We start from the raw sequence: 23382 nt of genomic DNA, 5'->3' as shown, positions 1-23382 counted from the left end.
AATGGCCACAGTGTGTGAGAGTCGCAGGCCCCAGTCTGCCCAGCAAAGGGAGAGCAGCCAACGCGGCCAGCACACTCGGAGCCCCAGACTCGGCCCAGCCTCTGTCCTCCCCCCCTCCCCACCCCCCTCCGGCCGCTAAGCCAAACACTCACATGTCTGAGGCGGCACTGTTGTGCCACCGCACAGGCCAAGCCACTGCCGAAAACACACTCCAGGAAAAAAAAACAGCCCCGGGGCCCAAGAAGAGCAAATATTTGATCAATCTGAGAAAAGGCCAGAAGGGGGATGAATGTGCACGAGCGGTGGAAGAGAGGGAGGGGAAGGGGGAGGGGGGCAGGGATGGCGGGAGATGAAAGGAGGCCCCATTGTATTGGTGAGGCTTTTTAAGTAAAACTGCGACAGTCTTTCATTTTACTGCGTAAATGATAAGCAAAATAACTTATTGCTACTGTTGATGGAGCCAACACACGGAACTAAAAAAAAGCCTCATGGCATGAAAGTTGGAAAAGCTCTGTAGAATGCAAAAAAACCTTTTTCTACGAACTGTGTGTGACGAGAGAGGACAAGAATTCAACCTGATCCAAAAATAGAACCCAGAGTCTATTTTTAACCTTGAAATTAGCAGCTCGCCAGAAGAAAAGGTCCAAACACAAACATTTAAAATATTTCCTGAAGATTTCGACAGGAAGTTACGACCTCCATATGGCAGCTGACTCTGTTGTCATGGCGATGGCTCAGATTTTATCCCCTGCTGTCTTTCAGGTGTTGCTCTTGAGCCATGGATGCAGCCTACGAGATTTGGCGAAGGCTCCAGAAAAGCCGTGTGTGTGTGTGTGTGTGTGTGTGTGTGTGTGTGTGTGTGTGTGTGTGTGTGTGTGTGTGTGTGTGTGTGTGTGTGTGTGAGAACCTTAAATGAAGTTGTTCCCACAACTACTTCCAAGACAAAGTATGACCTGTGGACTCTACTGATACACACCGCGGTGTGTGTGATTGTTCACAAACTTCTACTGAGAAGTGTTTGTCTCTCCAAGAAAAATCACACACTTTTAAATAAACGCACATTTATCAAAGAGAATGAAGTCATCCACAATTGATTTAACTAATTGATGAGTAGCAGCAATGTTGAAAGACACTCCATAAACCGTTGTCTTACACCATCTTCTCATTAACAATGCATTATTTCAGAGACGCATAACCCCAATGTGATCACTCTGAAATAGCCCAATCCAATACGACGAGTTGGAACAGCTGCTGCGTTAAAATCAATTTTAAAATGAATGCAAATGGGACGCAAAAACACCACTATCTGTAACATGAATGCTGGAACTATTTCTCAGTGAACAACAGTTAATCCACCTGCCCAGAACCATCAGTGCAACATCTCTGCTGAAAGCTTGTCAGCCTCACTGGGCCGACGGCAACACGTGGAGTCACGTCACCTGCCTGCTATTTGCCAAGAAACCGTTACGGCAAAGGAGGTTTTATTGGACTCTTTGGTTGTTGGCCAAACAATTCTGGGTTGAATACAGACTCAATTTCAGACTGCGATGACACGGGGTGAGTACATAGAGGCTTTAATGAAAAACCAGGCACTCGTACACTGAGGGTCAGTCCCAACAGAGGAAGCAAATCCAGACTGGGAGTAGACAAAATACAGAAAAAAACAGCGCAGCGCGCATGGCACGGGAACAGGAAAAACAAGGCGGTGCATTAACAGGGTAGACAAATAGCAAAATCAAGGGCAGGCCAGTTATTAAGGGCAGGTGTAGATTATCAGGAAGCACAAAAGGGAAGGAACTGAAACAACAGAAGGACACTAATCAAAACCAAAGAGGAGGTGAGATGAGAGCCAATACGTCTGTGTATGTTTTTAAGGTTGATGAGTGGTGTCAATCAAACTCTGTTAACTTTAAAAAAGCGTATTAGGGTATGTCACAAAATGTCCATGACATATTGATTTTGTTAGCCATGAGGCCTTTTTTCTTCATACATTTGGGTATCACTTCCCAGAGGGGAACGCTATGGGGCCTTGTCACCCAAAGGCCTCTGCTTTTTGTCTTCCCTTCAGCCGCTGATGTCACATGTACGGCCGGGAGCCAATGGAAACGCTGAATTAACCTCTTGCTACATTTTCCCCGGGCAAACCGCTACGCAGACGACCCGACGTTTATCTGAAACATGACCAGACGGCTTGAGAAGTGATTAATACGCCGACCCCCCCAACCCCTCCCCGCCCTCCGGCACATACAGGACCCACAGAGGTTTGGATGAAAACAGAAGCGGCCCTGTGCTTCCCCACCTGAGCTGATCAGATGTCAGGCCCACTCTTGCTTACAGCAACTGAAAATGAAGCCCCTGCCTTGTGGCTCATCCATCAATCCAATGAGAGGAAAATGAGCCCCGAGGACAGCAGGAAGGAGGCATATGCAATGTGTTTAAAAAAAACAAAAAAGCTTTTTTGACAGGATGTTTTAGTTCAAGTTCGAGTTCAAGCAAAACGTGTTGTGACATATCTGAGACATACACACACACATGCTTGGACAATTTCACTTGGTTTTCTGAGAGAGAATATTTATTCTCAGGAATGCCAATTACTGAAATGTTTGGATTTTTAATTTCATAATTCTGAATCATGCAAATATCCCCCGAGAATTTTCCATACTTTTATCCCAAGGTTATTTTTCCTCATCCTGGCTGCTGCGTGCGTATCGTTTGGCTGCTGTTGGAATCAGCGGACAGACCAGATGTGCTGTGGCCATTTCTTTGTCTTTCCTATCATTTTTTTCGAGGGGTTAGGGAGTTTATGAATATTATGGAATGGACACCCCGAAGGAACGTTGTACACCTTGTCTGTTTTGGCTGTGATTATTATATAACACGGGTACATAAACTGAGGCCAAGTGATAAACAAGACCCAGTGTAGAGTACGCCAGCTGGGCGCGTTAGAAGGTTCGGAGGAGGACAGTCAACCATCTGGGGAGGGTTTCACAGTCGTTGCGTATCCACGTGTGCAGCTGATGCGGTTCGCAGCGAATCCGTCTGTCTGTCGCTGATTCGCTGATCGAAGCCATCCGGGATCAGAGCTCCAGTCACACCATCCACATGGCGCAGAGGCCACGCTTTTCCAGGGTTTGCCCCCTCTATTTACGCAAGGCACCACACTAGAGCCTCTCGCAGTGGTAAAAGGAACAGACACCACCCCCCCCACCTTTACACCCCTCGTTAACAGTCAGTGGCCCCATTTGGTACAGTGGCCATTAATATTTATGAGAAGAGAGATTCTTGCAGGGGTCAAAGGGTGATCTTTCAGGCCCATGTTTACTGTGGCTGTCAAGATGCTGGTGGGATACCAGTTGTTGGAGAGGGGGGGGGGGAGCAGATGAAAATCCGACTATGGATCCAGCAGCTGCGTGGAAGACTGTGAGCCAAAATCACCCCCTGGGCCGTTCCAAGACGGTACATTTCCATTCAGCAAATCTTTCCCAAAAGTGTCTCATGCGCTGACACGGTGTCTCGCTTTGTTTATAGTCTGCACCCACAGTGGTCTGGGACGTTCGCTTAAAAATACGGTTCATTATTTTCTGTATGGGAGTGACTCAACTGAATGTCAGTGCTCAGCCGTCTGTGTTGCTGCCCATGTTTTTGTCATGAAAACACGAGCCGAGGCCTCTCTTCAGCGCCTGCGAATTATAGGTTACTTTTTGATTTGACCAATAAAGTGGTGAGGGCAGGGGATGCAGAACATTCATGTTCCGCTTGTCTTGGGAAAATAAATTAAGCAACTCGAGGTATTATGAAGCCTGTGTCGGTCCTGGAAAACAAAAGACTTTGTCGATTGATTCATCACTGAGCTGTTCTTCATATCGCTTTTTTCTGTCCAATTGACCACAAATTTAACTGGTTTTGCTTTCTCTGCGGTTTTATTGTGTTAAAATAACCATGACATGTAATTTATATTCTAGACTGCAGGAACTGGAATCAAACTTCTTCCATAGATAACCACAGACTTTTCACATGGTGTACCTGGAAGCGATCGCTATATGTGAGGTTTCTGTTCAGCACCCTAATTATCTCGATCGGAGGAAGATTAGATCATTCTCATGTTATTATGAATATGATCACAGAAGACTTTCAGTGTTGTCACATTATTATTATGGAGTCACAAAACTTAGACATGCAGCAGCAGTAAGTAAATCAATGCACATTAACTATACACACATAGAAACCACATATGCTAAAAAGATGTTTGTAGGAATTCAATTTTATACTCTCATGTAAGCGTTTTTGCTCTTTTGAACAGAAATTTCCTAATAAATTTGCGTTTTCACTCATTCTGTGGCACAGAAAAGTCCAAAGTGAATGCACAGTTTTATGCCCACTGTATGGCACAGAAAGCCGCTTTGCATTTCAGGACAACAAATAACATTACCATGGTGAAGTGGCTCTGAATATCCTCACAATCCTACAAATAGAAGTCCTGTGAGTCCCCGGGAATCGCCTGCTAACGACATGATGATGGATGGAGCAATGCCAGCCAGTCCAGTAAAACGGCTTTATGAGAAAAACTTTAGCACCACTTCCTTCATCCTCCAGCCATAAAGACAGAAATAAGTATCAATCCGATTCAATCGTTCTTGAATACATTTTTTAATGTGTTTTTATTATATCTCACTTGCAGATTTTTGTAAATGTGGTACTTTTATGGAACTTTATTTGGATGGAGGGCAGTCCTCACCGCCTTCTTTGATATAATGTGTCTTTTGATTTGTTTACCTTCCCTGAGCTCCACCTCTCATGACAAACGTCCCTTTAACATCCCCCTTTGAGCATGCTCTTTAAAGTTCAATGCGTTCGACCTTGACGTTTTTTGGGGGATCCAGCCGCCCATGTTAGCCTCCCAACTCAGGACAATATCGTGTTTCTCTAAAATCTCCCCAAGTAGCCAATACGTCCCGATGGGGAGCTGAGAGCTGACAAAGCCCCAGAGTTGGACGCTTCTCTCGGCTCGGAGCTCCTCCTGACCCGTCCCACCGTCCCCCAGGTGGCGTCTGTCACCGCAGAAGAAGACATTTTTATGATCTAATCAGCTGACGTGCAAACCTACCGCATCAGCGAAGAACATGCGCCGTGCGATCGTCACACACGGATTACTCTTCGCTGCAGGCTGTGAGAGGCGCGAGGGAGGGAAAAAAAATGATAACGGGACCTTTTGAGCTCCAACGACTGTGGTGGGAGTTGAACCGAGAAGAGCCCACCCAAGTAGACTGCAGCAGGAGGGTGGGGGGGGGGGGGAGAAGGCCCAGCTGCTGAGAGCTGCGTCCCAAAAATATAAAAGAAAAGCTTGAGCTCCCTTGCTTTATGTCCACGATTACTTAGAACATAATTCAGCTACTTCTAGGGCAGCTGTGATAGTGACTAAAAATTAACATTGCGATGAAAAGCATTTTCTTTTCTACAATAAGCCTTTAATCCCTTCATTCAAATTTGTTTTATTTCAAGTTCAACCAAGACTCAAAGCCATATTTTCTCAGCAAGGATGCAATGTAGCTCAATGCTAATGCTAGCGTGCTCACAATGTTGACGTTGAATTGGTTTAAAGGGCGTCACCAAACGCATTAGGATTCAAGTTTAGGAGCATAGATAGTACATGCTAAGTGGTGTCCCCCGCATCATGTAGATGAATGAAATGAACTGTTCAAATGATCTAATGCTAAGGAGAGGAACTTCAATGCTTCCCTTATCGGCTTCTTTAGCATAGGAACCACTGGACCATCCTTTACAGAAAGGAAAATGAGATAATTCCGTTCGCCTTCGCGAGAAATAACAAAAGTGACCGAGAAACGCAGATCATGAAACTAAGTAACCGTTAGCATGACTAATTTATATTGCGGCCTGGTTGTTTGTTTCGTCTGCATGACTCTTACAGTCAAAGCACTTGAACAACACCTGAACGAAGAAATCTAAGATTTGCTTCTTTGTCGTTCATCTGAGAAATCCGTTTTTGCAGCTTACCTCGTCATGAATTCTCCTAACCATCTTTCCATGACCCCGTGACGTTTTCCACAGAGGTCAAGGAATAGTGGTTAGGAATGAGTGAGGAGGTCGTTTTGTTGACAACTCCAATACAGCGAATAAGTCTTTCTCAAATAGTTGAAGGAATCCCTTCTGGGGATCTGAGTTTTGAAGAAAGACCATAATAAAGTTTCACTAATCTCCTAAACTTCAAGACTTTTAGAACTTTTTGTACTTTGTTAATTAAAGTCATACAGAGATGTTAATGGTTCTCTTGAGGTCTGGCCTCCAGGCGCAAAAATCCCTGGGTTGTTAAAGATATAACAAGCTCTATTTGTGTCCCTTCGGGGTTGTCCCATGTTTCCTCAAGTGTTACTGTAGCATTTTGGAGACAAGTCTGACAGCTAACCCGGGGAGGGAAATTTCCCTCGATGTATTTTATTTATGTACCCTTGATCCCACTGGCAGACACTTCACTTCCAAACTAACTTACGTCAAGAAATGAGTGAGCGCTACAGCAATTAGCATGTCCCAGCTCGATGCCATTTCATGCTGTATTAAATCACAAGAAGCCGTCCCCCATGCAAAAGTAATTAGGACGATATGTCAGAAATGTTCGTCCAAGTAAGGATGAAAACACTGATGTGTGTTGATCGTGCAGGAAGTGAAGTGCTGGAATGCATCATTGCATTTGCTGAAAAACAAGCAGTCCCGTTTCACCACCTGGTCCTCAGCTGTGCCCTCAGAGCTCAACCCATCCAAGACAAGCAACGGCCATCTCGCCTTTATGAATGAGGCCAAGGAAACCCCTTCTCAGAGGCACAAGTGGAAGGAAACGGCTAATGTATATGCTGAGGCTCAGAGGAATCTGGTCCTGGGGGGGGGGCGTTGGAACAAGGAAGTGTCTGTGTCACGCCAGTCGCTGTCTGGCTGATGGAACACAGACAAAACACTGAGGATTTTGTCTACGATCCAGAGAGATAGTGAAAGATAGACCGGGGGGGAGGTGTTTGGAAACACAGCTACTGGGACAGCGAGACGAGAGATTGCAGCGAGTTTGAATCGTGCATTCATGCCGCGAATCTCCAGACTAAGTTGAGTCCGGCACGTACAGTCTCTCCTGATTTTATCCCTGTGATTTTCTTTGAATATGTAAAGAAAGACCAATGCAAGATATCATTCCATTTTTTTTAATGATGTAAAAACAAATACCCCAACCCTGGATATAAAAATGTAAATTAACCTGAATTAAATAAAAGGTTTCCAAAATAATGATTACAGAGCAAATGCTATAAAGATTTGGTCGGATTCAGGCACTTGGAACCACATACAGTCTTTGTTTGTCATGCTACACAAGAAAGTTTTTCTTTGATCCTTTTGCCCTCTGAAAAACGTCAGTTGAAACCACAGACGGAACAAAAAGCTGGTTTCGTAAAAAATATTCAGAAATCATTTAAGACCCAATGCAAGGTAAGAGGTAAGAAACAGACCTCCGTCACATATTAACCCTTCATATTTTTCCATACATGTCCACATTAGTTATGGCACAACATAAGAATAAAAAGTTATAATGGCTCAAATTAGATTTACGTCTACAGCAGTATTAATCAATATAACTTAGTGGAATGGTTTTGAAATAAGATTTGGCAAAAAAAAAAAAGACTGAATAATTTCTTTTTTCTTTGTTTTTTTAATGATTGGCCCCAAACCAAGAAAAAGCCACATTGCTACAGAGGCACAGCGGGCTCCGATGAATGCTCCGCTTTCATAAACGTAAAGTTAAACGAGAAAGTTCTCATCCCATCCCGAAACGTCCACCGCTCAACTGCAAGGCAGCCACGTCTGATACGAGTTCCACGTGGCCAGGTGGGACTGAACCTGCGCCACGTAGTAGTTGCTGAAGTTGACGTCTCTGACGTAGGGAGCCGGCTGGTAGTAGCAGGTGATGTTGGACAGGGCGGGGATAGCGTTCTGCTCGGCCATCACGCGCAGCGCCAGGGCGGAGATCAGCGCCAGCGTTTGCCGGCGCTCGTGGCCCATCAGGCACACGGTGCTCTCGTCCACCACCCGCCTCAGCGTGACCAGGCACTCGTAGCGCTTGTGCTCCATGCCCGCAAAGTGGTTCTGCAGGTACGCCTCCAGTTTCCTCTGCTGCACGTTTATGTCGGGGAAGTCGATGAAGAAGCGCGAGCACATGTAGCGCTGCATCTGCTTCATCTGAGTCTCGGAGGACGGCCGGAAGCCTCGCGCCAGCAGGTGGCAGTACTTGAGCAGCCCGCCGCCGCGGATCTCCTCCGGGTTGCGGGTGGCAATAGTTCTGGAGCGGAGGTGACCCAGAGCTTCTTCGAAGTCCCCGTACATGCTCTCGCCCTGCACCGTAGGGTGGAAGGCCTCGGACATGGCCGTCTCCGAGCAGCGGTCGAAGAGCAGCAGGGAGTCCAGAGTGATCTGGAAGGAGTCCACGCTGAACTCAAACTGCCTTCTGAGGGAGTCCACGAACTTCAGTTCCACGTTCTTGCCGGTGTTGTTGGACAGCGAGATGAGGCTCCACCGGTCCGTCTCCTTGCAAACTTTCACCAGTTTCTGCACGTACGCTTCCTTCAGGGCGAGGGGGGTGATTCGATCCCTGCACACCCCTTCAGGCAAGAAGTCCACCAGGCAGTCCAGAACCACGTCCATCACCACCCGGAAGGTGTTGTCATCGGTGAGAGTCAGGCCGAAGATCAGGTCCAGGTCTTTGTAGCCAAGGCCATTGTCCTGGTGAAGCACGTGGCTGGCCGCTGAGCCGTTCAGCTTGACGTCGCACACCACCACGCCCCGCTCCTCCAGTCGGGCCCTGACCACCTGGAAGGTACACAGACAGGGAGGAAACACTTAATGATGGGTAACCAAAGAAAGAGGACACTGTAAATACGAGAGTCAGAGAAAGTCTGCGGCAGATTCCTATAGAAGGCAGACCTTCGGTATTTCGCTTAAGTACACTTTGACGACAAAAGTGGCAAATTAGAGGCTGTCGTCCTCCACTCAAAGATCGGTGTCATTAGCTAAAGACGATCCTGTTAGGCGAGGGCGACTAAACCGCGCAGAGAGCACAGAATAAAGCCGTGGACATGCCACTTTGGATAAAAGCGTCAGCTAAATGACATGTAATGGAACTAGGGCCCTGTGACCAGATTGAGAGAACGTGGTATGTTTGCTTTCATATAAACACTCTAGCAAATGTTTATCTGGTGATTGGAACAAACACACTGTTGCGTTAGAGGATGACTGATCTATAGACCGCTGAGATGTTTATGCTTGCTGTTCCTTCACTACAGGCGGAATTTGAAGAACTCTAAAAGCACAGGCGTCTGTTAGAAAACTCTGCTGTCCTACAAGCTACGAGTCAAAGCAGGCAGACATCTAGCCAGCCAGGTAAGACCATTAGAATCTATTTTAGACCAGATAATAACTAATCCCATAAGTCATTTTTTAATCCTGGCCCGCTACATCAGACAAAGCTGCTGGGGCAAGATCGTTTAAAATGTCGAATTGTATCTTTGAAACTAAAGGTTATAATCGAAAAGAAACATATTACAATGCAATTTTTGTCCACAAAGTTGACCTGTAGTTTTACGAAAAACACAGCAAGCCAATGACAAGCAAAGACACTTTAGAATTCCACAATCCAATGAGATCCAATCCAATCTGTGTGGTTTTGTAAAGCGTAATCCCACAAAGACAAGTGTATTGTTCTCAGCGAGGGAAACCCTCAGCAGTGTGACCTCACTCTCAGGCGGTGCGAGTTAATGGCACGCCATGTCTCCCCCGTCTGTGGGTCCCCCCCCCAAAAAAATAGTGCACGAGGGAGCACAGGTCTGCCACCCCCGTCATCCCCGCCCTGCGGTACTCATTAAAACGGGCTCGTGCAGGGGGGGGGGGCACTTCCGCCTACGTTGGGGCAAAAAGGCCTCGTAAAAAAAAAAAAAAAAGGGCAGCTAAAACACACCAGACTGTCTGGAGTTGACAACGCCTTGGCGACACATGACAACCTTCCCCAGACAACTCTCAATAGTTTCCTTCAGTTCTTCCTTTCAGCTGCGGTCTGAATGTGTGTGTATTTTTTTGTTGTTTTTTTCATAATGTCAGGTTGAAATAAGCCAGTCATTTAGCAGCCCGCGGGCGCTTGGCCACCAATGAGAGCTCTGGGCGCTGAGTCAGACCATCCCATCCGCCTAAGGGTACGGCCGCAGCAAATGAGGAGTTACGAGTGCCTGGCCTCCGTCTTCGCTCCAAACGTGACCCAGTCCATCGGTAGCGCGGTCGGCCCGCTGACTTAAAAAGCTTTCTTGAAGTTGCCTATATGCTTGGGTGGTCATTTTACCTGTGTGCCAGGATCGGGTTAACTGAAACGCGATGCTGGTGCTCCGCGTTCAGAGGGACTTTTCAATCTGCTTCAATCTCATTTCGCTGTCTTTGAGTTAGCTGTAGTAGTAGAAGTTTTTTTTTTTTTTTTTTAGCCGGCCGCGTAAGATGAAACCAGTGGGAGTTGAGAGCCGTGGTCAGAATAACCCTGTTTATCCGGTTATTCTCAATTAATACGGGTGAAACTGAAACCAGCTCAAGGGCTTTTTAAATTCGGTAACCGTATCATATGCTACGTAACAGCGTTGAAATCGTATATACCTATTTGTCCAATGCATGTGTTGTCATTGTAATTTAGGGGTCAGGATTACAGGATCAGGTGGGGAAAAAAAGTTTAGCATTCATTTTCAAATAAGTTTGATTAAGTAAACCGACCTCAAAATCCCAAAACCCCTTCAAAAAAGTCTATTGGTGTAATGGTAACTGCCACCGTCGGCCCACAGGAAGTAACGGAAAGTAGAAATGACCGCTGTCGACCACGTTGACATAAAAGAAACTCAAACTCCATCCACTGACAAATAAATCAAAAGGATGCAAATTGATTAATTGAAAGCAAACTGCAAAATAAAAAGCACATTTTAAACCGGATACTACTTCCTCTGGAAGCATGTGGCGACTACATGTTGCTCATTCTCAACAAAAGCCTAGTGAGGAGTTGGTTTACAGTCTGGCGAGGTCCGCTGTGGAGTCAGGCGACTGGTCTTCACTTACCACAGTGAGCCCGACCCACAAGTCCAGTGTTATTGCAGGCACTAATCCACCCCTTAAATCTAGGCCGCTCTTTACCATCTGGGAATATCGAGTACAGCTCCCAGTAGTTTGAACCGTTCGGTTTAAATGTGATAACCTGCAGAGCTGGAATAAGAGACGGACAGTTTGGTTGCCAACAAAACCACATTGGTCTGCGCAGCACCACCCCCACGCACAGACTCACTCAACAAATTACGCAACGTATGACACACGCCTCAGATATCTGTGTTTCTCATCATGTGAGTTGAAGCTACCGGGTCTGTACACACTGCATCTGCAGGTTCGGCCCGTCTAGGGGAAGATTGCACATATTACCCTGGCTGCGGTTTTAATAACTGCCGACATTTAACGGAGAGTGCGGAGGTGTCGGTAACAGTAAAAAGTCTTTCCTGCACTGCTCCTGTGGCTCATTCACAACCAGACCACAAACAGATGTTATTTTAATGTGGCCCTCTGACAAACCGGCCGTCGAGAGGGGCTCCTCCGACGCTTTGGGAGCGCGATGGCTTGGTCACCTTAGCCGGCGCGTGACACCTGGAGCTGCCTCAGGTAGACGGAACCGTCTGGTGCGTAGGCTAAAAATAAGGGGACCTTTTCTTTTCTTTTTTTTAAAGGAGCCAACTGGCATTTCTTTTGCCATGAATCACGCATGCCTCACATTACTGTCAACCATTTTCCAAAACATATCATAGTGGTTAGGATCACTCAGTGTGTTCTTTTTCCTTCCTTCCAGGCAGCCATTGGTTTCCCCTGGTGGCCAGATGGTAACAAAATCAACTCCCAGAAACCTGCTTGACATATCCCATGGAAGCGAACATGGCGTCCGCTATTAAGTTTGTCAAAAGTAATGGCAGCGTTGCATGGCGATGCATTGCAGGATTTTTTTAACACTTACTCGGTGCAGAGCAAAATTCTTGCACTGAGCGTGTAAACAGCACAAGTGCAGGGAGAGGAATTTTAAACTGCGGCAGATTGCTCCATTGTGATACTGGCTAAAGTCTGAAGCGCTTGTTTGTTTTCATAAGACGTTCTTTACATTTGAAACAGAAACTTGTTCTAATGAGCTATGACTCACCCGAGGTTCTTTTTGTTGTATCGTGTAATGTCCAAGCCGAAAGCCAACGGGCGAAAATGTCAACACGCTGCAGGATTGTGTGATGAAGAATATGAAATGCTGGTGATGTTCAGTGTAAATTACAGGGGGCCCCTTTGATTATAGGGTCTTGAAAGGGTTCTATTTGCGAGGGTCTCTTTCTTCGCCAAAGGGTCACCACGGAAGATATGAATCACCCAAGGGTGAAACGTGAACCTGGACAGACAAGCGCATGAGCGATGTCCAGCAAAATTACAACCCTGGCGTTCAACCGTCCGGTAGGTTTCATTCTCAGATGATGAACCGCAGCTCAGCCATTATCTCACTTTCCTGAGGGCTGTGAGCATGAAAAAAGAAAATCCCTTCAGGAGCAGAAGCCTCAATGAGCGAGTGGAACACTGCAGTCACGGTGTTGGATCGTCTCAACTTTTATGACCGTGTTAAATGTGCGAGTGATCAAATGTCCCTTGATGAGCAATCAGCTCGGCCACAGAACCGCTGCACAAACATGCGGGAGTCAACGCAGGAGAGAGTCTAACCAGGGGGGTTTGTGGTCTTCCTGTAGTTCTTTTTTTTTTTTTAAATGTCTAGGGAGCACCTCGTATCAGAACCACAGCGCATGTAATCATAACGGGTCGATTATGGTGTGAAAACGCACTCAATGCTCTTTTATTCAACGTTTCATAATGGAAATATGTGTGTATTTGTCTTTCTGTGTGTTGAGGGGGTGGATTTCTTTAACCTGATCCGCTCCCATGACAGTAATAAAAACAAATCTTTCTGTTTACGTTATTGACAACGTTTTTATTTTAAATGACAGACCGCGTCCTCGCACTGTATCCATGGAAAACGGACGCTCTATAACGGATCTCTCACGGGGAAGAAGTGACGTTTGCATCGCTCGCGAGGCCGATTTATTTTATTATAGCGTGTTATTCCCCTATACTTATACACCACTTACGCCCCGACGACTTCATCTGAACTTTTCAACATTTGTTGCCACCACATCATGTATAAGAGCGCGGTCTCACCTGGACGATCTGCCGGGGCTGCACGGACAGCGTGGGGAAGTTTCCACGGCCGTGGATCGGGACGCTCTCCCCCAGGATGGAGTCCAACCGCTGCACCTGATCCCAAGACAGCACGCTGACCCGCCGACTCTGCTCCTGGGTACCACCGGAGGACATGGCGACCGGAACGGAACGGAACGGGATGTCCACGGAGAGAGTGTATGTGCGTGTGCGTGTGCGTGTGTGCAGCGCGGCGCAATCCCTCAGTGGAGCCGGCGGTGTTCGGACAGGTGCGTAAAAACGCGGACAGCGGCTCGCTACGTCTCCTCTTCAGCGGTCCAAGTGCGATGAAGTGATGGCAAAGTTGTGTGAAGTATCGGTCATCTCCAAAAACAGAAGCTCCCAGTCTCTCTCTCTGTCTCTCTCTCTCTCTCTGTGTCTCTGTCTCTCACCCTCTGTCTCCCTCTTCAGCGACTCTCTCCACAGAGGCGCGCTCCCTCGCGCGCCGGCCTTTTACTGAGCTGGGATAGACTGCCGCCTCCTGATTGGCCACCGCTTTACGAGCGCGTCTGCCATGCATGTACGCGCGCGCGCCGGTTTCGCACGCGTCGGGTGAGAGGTTCAAGGAGTGTAAGAAAATATGGTGCTCGCTGGTTGGTCGAGGATGTTTGGAAGTGCATTCATTTAGGCTGAACCATTCGTACTTACTGAGCAACGTCGTTTTTCAGATGTGGAATGAAAGTTGAAAAAAAAAAAGAATGTTTTCTTTTCCTGTTCAAACAGTTACACGAACAACAAACACGTCTTAAAAGGGCACAAAAAAGTCAAATAGGTAAATCTCTCATGACCAAAACCTCTCCCAACTATATTGCACAAATAAAATGGGATCTCGTTTCTGTAGCTGGTTTAAAAGCTCAAAGGAACGACGGCATCGGCCCCTTTTATTAAGGCCCTATAAGTTCCTCTAGAGGAGGACAATTATGACAAATATTGTGTTTGAAGGGATCTATACAAACTGTCAAGGAAAACCATCCAACAAACAGAAAAACGTAATTTTGGTGACGAGCAATAATTAAGAAGCTCAGTAAAGTCATTCAGATTAATTTGCTTGGGACCATAAATGTCCGCAAAATATTTCCGGCCAGTCCCACCAGCCAACAGGCGATTTACTGCAATGAAGCTGACATCTGTCCTACGTCCAATCTCTTTTTTTTTTTTTTTTGCATATGATTGGAAAAGTAGAAAATCTATTTACGGTATTTATTTCAATCTAAACATCCAGGTTCTTTTGAGAAACGAAATGGCAATCCAACGTTTGTCCACCATCACTTTCATCTCCTGAAGTTACATTTGATTAAAAAAGAATCACCAAAGAAATAGTCTTTGAAGGCATGATTACTCTTTAAGGACGTCCGTTTTTCACTGTCTTATTCATCTGAAGATGACAGTGAAGTAAAACATGTGGGACTGAATCATCTCAATTGTTAAATTATAATTATAATTCTAAGCAGTTTCTGTTTCCTCAATAATAATCAGTGATGGGTGTGGTACTTTTGAAGTGCAACTATTCAGGGATGTGCACATTTCGGTCAGAGCCTTGTGTGTACTTCCTCTGAGCTCATTTGAGGTTTTACATTTATTAATCGATCTTTACTGAGGACTGTGTGCATTGCGCTAACTTTTATAAATATGAAGTTAAATCCTGATCAAAACACCCTTTTTTAAAAACACTTTGCAAAGTGGGCAATCTCTAAAAAATATTCACCGAGTCCCACTGCCCAACGATTAAAGTATCGCAATGCTTTTAAATTTGTAATATCACACACTGTTTTTCGGTGGGGACGTTTTGGGAAAAAATGCTTCCACTCAGGTTCTCTCTTCTGCATGAAAAGCCGCCACGCTTTACTGCTGCTGGAACCAGAGAATGACCTAAACTGTCGTCACTCGTCTGTCAACACCAATGTGCTGCCACAGCTGTGACGAAGCTTTTGTTTAAAAAAAGCTTGTTACGCTCTCCTACAACTAAGGACAGACGGCCCCCCCATGAGAATGTTTCTGGGTTCATGGGGACAATTCTTCTTTTTCAGTAACTGAGAACACAGGAAATAAAAAAAGGTTGAAGCTATTTTGGCTGTTTGACTCTGAAGTGACAAAGTGGAGAGAGGGAATACCTGCAGCTGACCGGCAAACGGACACACGTCAACACGCCTCCCTGACACACACACACACGCACCCATCCATCCATCCATTGTCTAACCGCTTATCCTGCACACAGGGTCGCGGGGGGGCTGGAGTCCATCCCAGCCAACTTCGGGCGATAGACAGGGTACACCCTGGATTGGTCGCCAGCCAATCGCAGGGCTACACAGAGACACACAACCATTCACACTCACATTCACACAACTACGGACAATTTAGAGTCACCAATTAACCAGATCCCCAGAGCATGTCTTTGGACTGTGGGAGGAAGCCGGAGAACCCGGAGAGAACCCACGCAGACACGGGGAGAACATGCAGACTCCACACAGAAAGGCCACTGGGTGGAATCGAACCCAGGACCTTCTTGCTGTGAGGCAACGGTGCTAACCACCACGCCACCATGCCGCCTACACACACGCACACGCACAGCAATTAACCTCCCTGCTGCCTGTTGTGTCATTTTGCATTAGGCCCTAAGTGGTTGAACTGGTTTAATTGTCGCCGGCCGGCCCGGCCTAAGTAGTGACACGGTTTAGACCCACGCCGGGTCCTTTGAGCTCTGGTTTGCACGGCAGCCTTGTATTTGTTCTGAAAATGCCAAGTCATTGTATCATATAAGAATGTGAAACCATACGCTGAACGATGTCCCTTTGCACGCCGTTGTTCATGATCGGCGCTTCGGGCAGCTTAACAACAGCAACAATGGCGTTAGCGCGCCTTAAAAGGGGAAAGCACGCCACTCGTATGTAATGGGATGGCGTCCGCTCTACCTTTTTCTCTTCCTCTTGCAACCTTTCCTGGAATGAAACAAAGATCAGACACACACACATACTGGTGTTGACAGGTTAAACAGCGACATTTTACAGCTGGCTTTTGTCACGTGGAAGCAACGCTCACTGCAACACATCGACTTATCTTGTCAGACGGATTCCAGCTATTAGCAGCTTGACATTCAGAGGGATTTCTCTCGCAACATTTATATCAGCGTTTCCGTTTCCAATGGCCTGCTTATCATAATTTAGAAATATTGACCAAAAGAAGAAGAAAAAATACCTTATCAGGAGGAATTGCTGCAAAGTTGTATCTCTGGAGGACGAGATAGCATCTAGTACGCAACTGATCTCTGTGAGATAATGAGGCGTTGCAGAGACGACTTTCGTTTCAGAAGCATATGGCACTAAAAAGACAGGTCCCCCGGCTGCACCTCTGCTACTCATATCATTTCCCCTCCAACAAAACCGAATGTGTGCGTATGTCAGTAACTATAAGGTCAGAGCCTGCAAACGCAACACTCGTTCTGGCTCCCCTTCTGAAAAAGAAAGTGCGTTGTACGTGCCTGAGAGCGGCGACTTGTTGCTGGGCTGTTCTGCCTCCAGCGCGACACGGTTGGCAAAGCAGCAGCACGAAAACATGCGTCACTGATACTGGTTAGTTGGAGAAGACTGCTGGTTCTTTACAGGAAGTGATTACATCAAAGAATCAAGATAAATGCGGCATGAGTGCTGCTCGCAGTGACACCTTTTTTACGGTTTTCACACCCTCCAAAAAGGTGTTGACACAAAGTTAGAAAAGAGCAGGCAGGTGGAGCATTCAGCAGGTAATGTAATAACAATAAACATGTAATTTGTTGGTGTAAAAGACACAAAACCAAGAGTGTATTCCGTTGAAGATGAACCAAAAGCCCGAGGTCTGTCACGTGTAATTAATTCGTACAGCCAGTGTATCTACCATCTACTAAAGGATGACATACTTTAAAATCACACTGAATTGGCTATCGTGCTCCGTTACCGCGTTAAATCCCACATGTACCAAGCGTTTGTTGATGACAAATGGGGGAAATATCTCTCGTCCGACAGCGATCTTACGAGCAAATAGATCGGCACGTTTCTGTCATTCAATCCACAGAGTTCACTTCGATTACATAGCATAAGTTAGCGTTTGGCCGTCGTCCTGCTGTTTGAAGAAACAAACTGCCAGTCTCGTTACAGCGGGTTGAGGTGTGTCCGCATATTTACCTCCGAGAACACCTGCGACGTTGCCATCTTTCAGAGAACATTCGCTATCCGCTTTGGACGATAAGAAGTCTCTGTGGCTCCGTGCCGGTTTCACAGAGTCGTCGCCCCTCGGCTACAATGTGGTCCTCTGGTTTTTTTCCGTCGTTTGTGGCAATCTCCTAATAAATAATCCTGATTTGAAAGAGTCAAAGTTAACTTCTGACCTTTGGCAGAATGCTTTGTTTCTGCCTTTCTTTTTGTATCCTGCTTAGTCTGGGACTGTTTAAGGCAGTCATAGGATACAGTAACGCATTCATATTTGAAAGTGGGACCCTTTCATGTGTCCACATGGAAGCGTTTAATGCAACAGACTGGTTTGGTCGAAAACCACATGGCGAAACTGAGAAAAAGCCTCCTGTGTAATCAGCAATCATCAATATGTTGACGTCAAGCAGTGTTGTAACAGACCACGTGTAGCAATAACCTTAAATTAGTCGTCATCTACATCATTAGTTTCTGTCCGTCACCTTACAGGCCAGAACCTCGTAAATAAGGTTGATTTTTATGCACTAAGAAATCCGATGCAACGGTTCAAATTACATCACACGAAAAGTTGCATCTTCAATTAAACTAAAAAGCACGTGGCTGCATAGTCCGTTTCACATGGGAGCAGTTGAGTCATATCATTATAATTGGATAAAAGTTAGCAAACGTGGTTTAAACTTAGATGTGGGCCGAACCTCAGCACCTCAAACACTTGTGGCACTTTTGGACCATTGGCAATTTGACAATCACAGCTCACAATTTGGACATCACGTTACTGCAGCGCTTACTAGTTTCCTCAAATTAGAATAAGACCCATTCGCACAAGTTGTTCTTTGGTATGTGGTAATGAGAATTTCAGCTCCTTTTAATGTCCCCAAATAAATGCGCCTTTACAATGGATGAGCCTCATTTTCAGCCAGTGCAAATCCACTTTTATTTTGTATTATTTCTCCCCATTTAAAACCGGATTCATTGAAGAGGGACCTAAACGCAGAGCAGCATTACACAAAACACATGATCGGGAGGGATCAAAACGTGCTTTATGAGGTGTAATGCATAAAAAAAACGAATTCTCCGTTAGGGGTAAATCCGTTTTCTCCATGGCATCAAACAACAAACACGTCTAGTTGGCGTTATCGCGGCTCCACTTCCCGCCCGGTGTCGGGCAGCTGATGCTGGAGGCTGATGTGCGCTCACCTCGCTTGGTCCTTTGAAGCAGCAGACCCCGCTGCTCCTGGTCCATCTCCAGGGGATAAGACGTGGCTTGTGTTGGGATTTCCACCCCGTAACCCAAAAAGAACACCTCCTGGGGTGGAATATTGAATCCACCTGTGGGGTTTGGGTTACTGCAACTCGCCTGTCACTGTCACTTCTACCAGATTAAAACCACATTTAGAAAGGATTAGTTTTATAGCGTTGTGTGCAGCGAAGTGATCATTACCAGTTGGGCTGGATTTTTACCATCATCCTCTACACAGATTCTGTTTCTATGAGTTGTTGGTGCTCTTGAGAGTAGTCAGTGTTTTTGACAATAATGTGAATTAATGCAATTATTCAAATGGAAGGAAAGTGAGTAGTGGTGTTTGTCCTTGATACCATATAAATAGATGACTATGTTATCGAGACATTTCTCACATAACACAATAAAAGAGGAAATAAGAGGCATCGTCCATTAGCCATTGGGTGTTTTTTATGCAAATGTGGATCTGCCAGATCTATTTGAGGAATGCCTACGTTACCATAAATGTTTCTTTCGCTCTGGTTGTGACTCATCTCTTTGTGGAAAAAAATGTGCGCTTGCGGACACGAAAGTATGTCAGACCGAGTTGCTTTGCTCTGTGGGACACCCCCAACCTTTGGCCAGAGCCGAGTCCTAAAGGCGATCTAAAGTAAACCCCCCTTAGTCCAGCAGCAGAGCTCCACGGCCGTCCATTCATGTTTTTCATTAGCTATAAACCTGCAGCTCGGGCGCGTACGCTGGCTTACCTGAGCTCCAGACCCCCTCCCTGACTCCTTCTCTCCACTAGGAGAGAACAAAGGCCCTGTGATCTCATTACACGGCATGCTGAAGATTGAGGACAGATGTGGGGCCGTTTACGGCCGGCCCAAAATCCTATTTTACAGCCACATAAATTCATCCGAGTCCATTCGTTTGATGTCGGCGGAGAGCACTACACGTCACACGATTGACAAAGTAGAGGTCTTTGAAGTGATAATCCAGGTATTTTGATTAAGTGTATTTGATAAAATCACTGCCGCCTCACTCTGATAACATCTTCTACAAGCCTTTCTCCTTCTCAACAAACTAAGGCTCTTCTAGTTCTCCTAATTGGGAAATGTTGTAACTAGCACTTGTGTGCTTCCACGAGGGAAATTCCTTCGATTCCAACTAAAACCCATGTGTTTGCCCAAAGTGCAATAAATGTCATAAATTACGGAACATTTGTTAGCCACAAAAATGCAGTTTGGATAAATGTGTCAATCAGAATCTGAGATGAGTGGAAGTACTGATAGATGTGATTATGCCGTGTCTTCAGTTTAACACATTGGTTCAACATGTGAAAAGTGACATCATTTCATGGCCGGGTCTTTCTGGAGGTCACTTTATTGAAATACGTGGATTTTTAGTGCCAGAATAAAGCGTACGACAATCTGTTTGTGTGCTGTGTGAAATCACAACCAAACTTCAACCAACCATTCCACAACATATCGTGTGTTCCTGCAAGAGTGATACGAGCCTGATAGAAAACGTGTTTTATGAAAGTGTTTTCAATATTAAACCCTTTTTGAAGTAGAATTCAAGAGATCAGATCAAGTAAAATAACTCTGACTAAGATAAACTAAACTAAACTATGTTTATGTCTCGGGCGAGGTCCGTGTTTATGCTTGTAACTTAAACACTTTGGCCTCGGTTAGGAAAAGGCTTTTGTTGTGGTGAAACAACAAAAAAACCTTCTGGGTAATAATTAAAACTTGACTCATATGTTCTGGTAGAAGTTGTGAATTAAGGAACAATGTGTCTCCCTCAACCAGAACACACATTTTTCTGTCCTGCTACTTTAGTGCTGGACTACTTCCTGTGTTTTACCAACTTCTAAACTAAACCAGCCCCTCCACGAAGATAAACCGAGCTTTGGTCATTTTGTGTGAGAATGAAATGGATTTTTTATTATTTTTTCCTCGCCAACTACCTCCCAAGGTCCAAAACCAGCTCAGAATTACGTCTTCCATCTGACACGTTTGACGCAGCTATATTTACATTAATGAGAGAAAATACCCACCAACGCAGAAGTACTGACACAAAAGAAAAGAAAACGTCATCGTATTTCATCACTTCTTCACCTCGGGGCACCGACCTGAGGATATTGCATTTTCCAATCTATCCTGACACTTAATGTTGTGAAACAGATGTGACGAGTTTTAGGGTCAGGAGAAACATCACGGCTTGGCTGAGAATCAGTGGACTTTTCTTAGGACTTAAGCAACAGATACACGGCTGAACAGAGTGTCAGAAAGACGAAACAATTCGACTTTTGGTCCTGTGTTAGACTCTAGAACACTATATATAATGTATGACATTTTACTCCACACATCAATCATTTCCAGATTCAACTATTGAAGGCGGGGGGGTTTTTTGGGGGGGGGGTGTAGTTGCAGAAAGCTGCTTGCAAACTCGCCTGTAAAGCAAAAATCAATTAATTTTCGAGCAGCTGCATGTGATTTCTCACCCCCAGTTGATTCAGCAGGGTTTCACCTTGGCGGCGACCCCACACAGCGTCGCAGGCTGAGCAACGCCAGCCCATCGCTGCAGACAAACCCGCGGTTCATTCTAACTGAACCGCAGAAAACCTGACGCGGTGATTCCGTCACGGCGAATGGGAGCAGACGGCCGTCCGAAGTGGAGGAAAAGGCAAAGTGAGCTTAGTCAGAAGCACTGAAACTCAAAATTGAGACGGCTTTTCCCTCTCGTCTGTTCATTGGCGTCACAGTTCCTTTAACCTTCAAGGTATCCACACGCAAAGGGTCTCATCATGTCTTACGAATAGTTGTTCCTTTTCTTGCATTCCTATGAAAAAAAATGTGAGTTAGGTTAAACGCTTACAATCCTTTTTTAAATGAACTTGAATGTTTAGTGTCTCATGATACACCCACCAACCCAAGCTTCTCCATGCGATGTTTGCAGCTGTGCATCGCATACAAATGTATTTGTTGGAATACACACAAGTTACAGAGTGTTCCTCAGAGCATTTAAGAACAGCCTGATTCTTTCCAGCGCTCATCCACTCAACACGTGGCCTCCAGCTGCTCGTCACGACTTCCAGCTGCCAGCGGTCAGACCGCCTGCCTCTGGATATCAACCAGCGCCGAGATATATGACGGCCAGACCCGACGCCGATGTTTTGGGATTTGCAGATGGACGGGACGGAATGGAACGGGGGGGTTAATAAATCAGCAGCGGATTTGAGAACAAAACAGTTCAAATACAATCGCACACGCTAGTAGACGCATACAGTCGGATATTGTTATTAAAAAAGAAACGGAATTCGCCAGTAAAGGTGTTGACAAAGAGACGCTCTAATCAGAGCTTTTGTGCTTGAATGATATCGGTGTAGTTTGAAAAGCTGTCCAAACAGAAGGTGCAACCGGCTCTGCTGGGGCTCAGCACAGGGAACACATGCATTACTCTTTACATGTCTTTAGCCCACTCGCATCAAAGACGCCTCTCCTTCCCTGTGCTGCATGTCGATGTTTGTCCTCCATCGAAGCCAAAGGCCTTGTATCTGGTTAAGAGAAAAGTTGGCCACTCGACTCGATGACACAGAACTTTGATCGTTGAAACTCACGTTGTGCTTTTGCTGTTTCACAATGCTGACAATGTGAAAACAAGACTAAAGACCATGTGATGTAGAAATATCCATCCATAAGAACTATGGCCTCTCACTGGGATGTGCTGGCTGGTTTACCAGGGAAATGATATAATTAGATGAAACTGTTTTGAATGAAACACATTTAAATCAAAGTCGTCAGAGATGGAAAGTCGGGGTGGTGGACGGGTTGGACTCAGGACTTGTTCTGGCTCCTGATTCAACTGGTTCCTCTGCCCCAGTTAAAAAGTGAAAGTTGGGTTATTTTAAACTCTTTACTGAAAGACAACTCCTTGCTTCTGAAATCTGCCGTTTTCCGTTCATCACGTCACAGTCTCCCATCTTTTTGCAATGTATCCCCATCTCCTCTCCTCCTCATCTTCCTTCTTCCTGGTGGCAGTATAGGCTTAGTAGCTCAGACCGCCTGCTCCCTTGCTACCTGTTCCAGCTGTTTCCTGAGGCCAGATGGGGTGTGGAACCCCTGGAGCAGGTTCTGGCTCAGCCTGGGAGACGTCTACAAAGAGGCATCCTGATGATCAAGTTTTTTACATTTTCCACCTGGATTGGCTGCTTCCCCACACAAAGGTGCTTTCAAGGTCCCTCCGGTGGTCTGGGTTCTCCACCTTCGCCCTTTCATGGAGGATGGATCTGATTTGTTCACAATAGGCCTGACACGAGTTGTAGGCAATCGTTGTCGGGCGCGTTCCTATTCACATCGTCCAGACTGGCATGAAGGTATTTCTGCATTTTGGCTGTCTGACTTCACTTGTGTGTTTTAGATCTGCTTTATAGTCCATTTTATTTGTTATTTATGCCAGTATTCCACTTATGATGTGTTTTGCATTGTGCATTTCATGCTTTTACACCTTTACACGGATCCCTGGCACGGTTTGAATTTTCAGTGCATAAGAGTAGCTTCTTGGAGGAGATAGTAATCGAATCCCTCCACAATAACCACAGTATAATTATCCTCATTGCAGGAATACAGCCTCTCGGTGAGTCTTTGACCA

At 45.7% G+C, this 23382-nt stretch overlaps 1 protein-coding gene and 1 long non-coding RNA gene across 2 annotated transcripts; both read right to left on the bottom strand.

Moving 5' to 3' along the window:
• Nucleotides 1–7186: 7186 nt before the first annotated feature.
• On the bottom strand, nucleotides 7187–14279 carry LOC120826375 (terminal nucleotidyltransferase 5B). Its single transcript, XM_040188592.2, has 2 exons — nucleotides 13291–14279; nucleotides 7187–8856 (listed from the first exon to the last, which is right to left on the bottom strand). The coding sequence occupies exons 1-2, from the start codon at nucleotides 13444–13446 to the stop codon at nucleotides 7834–7836; spliced, it is 1179 nt and encodes a 392-aa protein (XP_040044526.2). The 5' UTR covers nucleotides 13447–14279; the 3' UTR covers nucleotides 7187–7833.
• A 1441-nt stretch (nucleotides 14280–15720) lies between these two features.
• Nucleotides 15721–16852, bottom strand: LOC144383464 (uncharacterized). Its single transcript, XR_013450872.1, has 2 exons — nucleotides 16522–16852; nucleotides 15721–16265 (listed from the first exon to the last, which is right to left on the bottom strand). It is a non-coding gene; the product is annotated as an uncharacterized LOC144383464 (long non-coding RNA).
• Between the last annotated feature and the right edge of the window lie 6530 nt (nucleotides 16853–23382).

The sequence above is a fragment of the Gasterosteus aculeatus genome, chromosome 10 (assembly GCF_964276395.1).
Source record: "Gasterosteus aculeatus chromosome 10, fGasAcu3.hap1.1, whole genome shotgun sequence".
Taxonomy (NCBI): Eukaryota; Metazoa; Chordata; class Actinopteri; order Perciformes; family Gasterosteidae; genus Gasterosteus; species Gasterosteus aculeatus.
The sequence above is the reverse complement of the archived record's forward strand: the minus strand, read 5'-3'. Positions and strand labels throughout refer to the sequence as shown.

Excerpts from the sequence above, each read along its gene's own strand:
- LOC120826375 (XM_040188592.2), bottom strand. The coding sequence starts at position 13,446 with ATGTCCTCCGGTGGTACCCAGGAGCAGAGTCGGCGGGTCAGCGTGCTG. Across the intron at positions 8,857-13,290 it reads AGCCCCGGCAGATCGTCCAG|GTGGTCAGGGCCCGACTGGA; the intron begins GTGAGACCGCGC and ends TGTACCTTCCAG.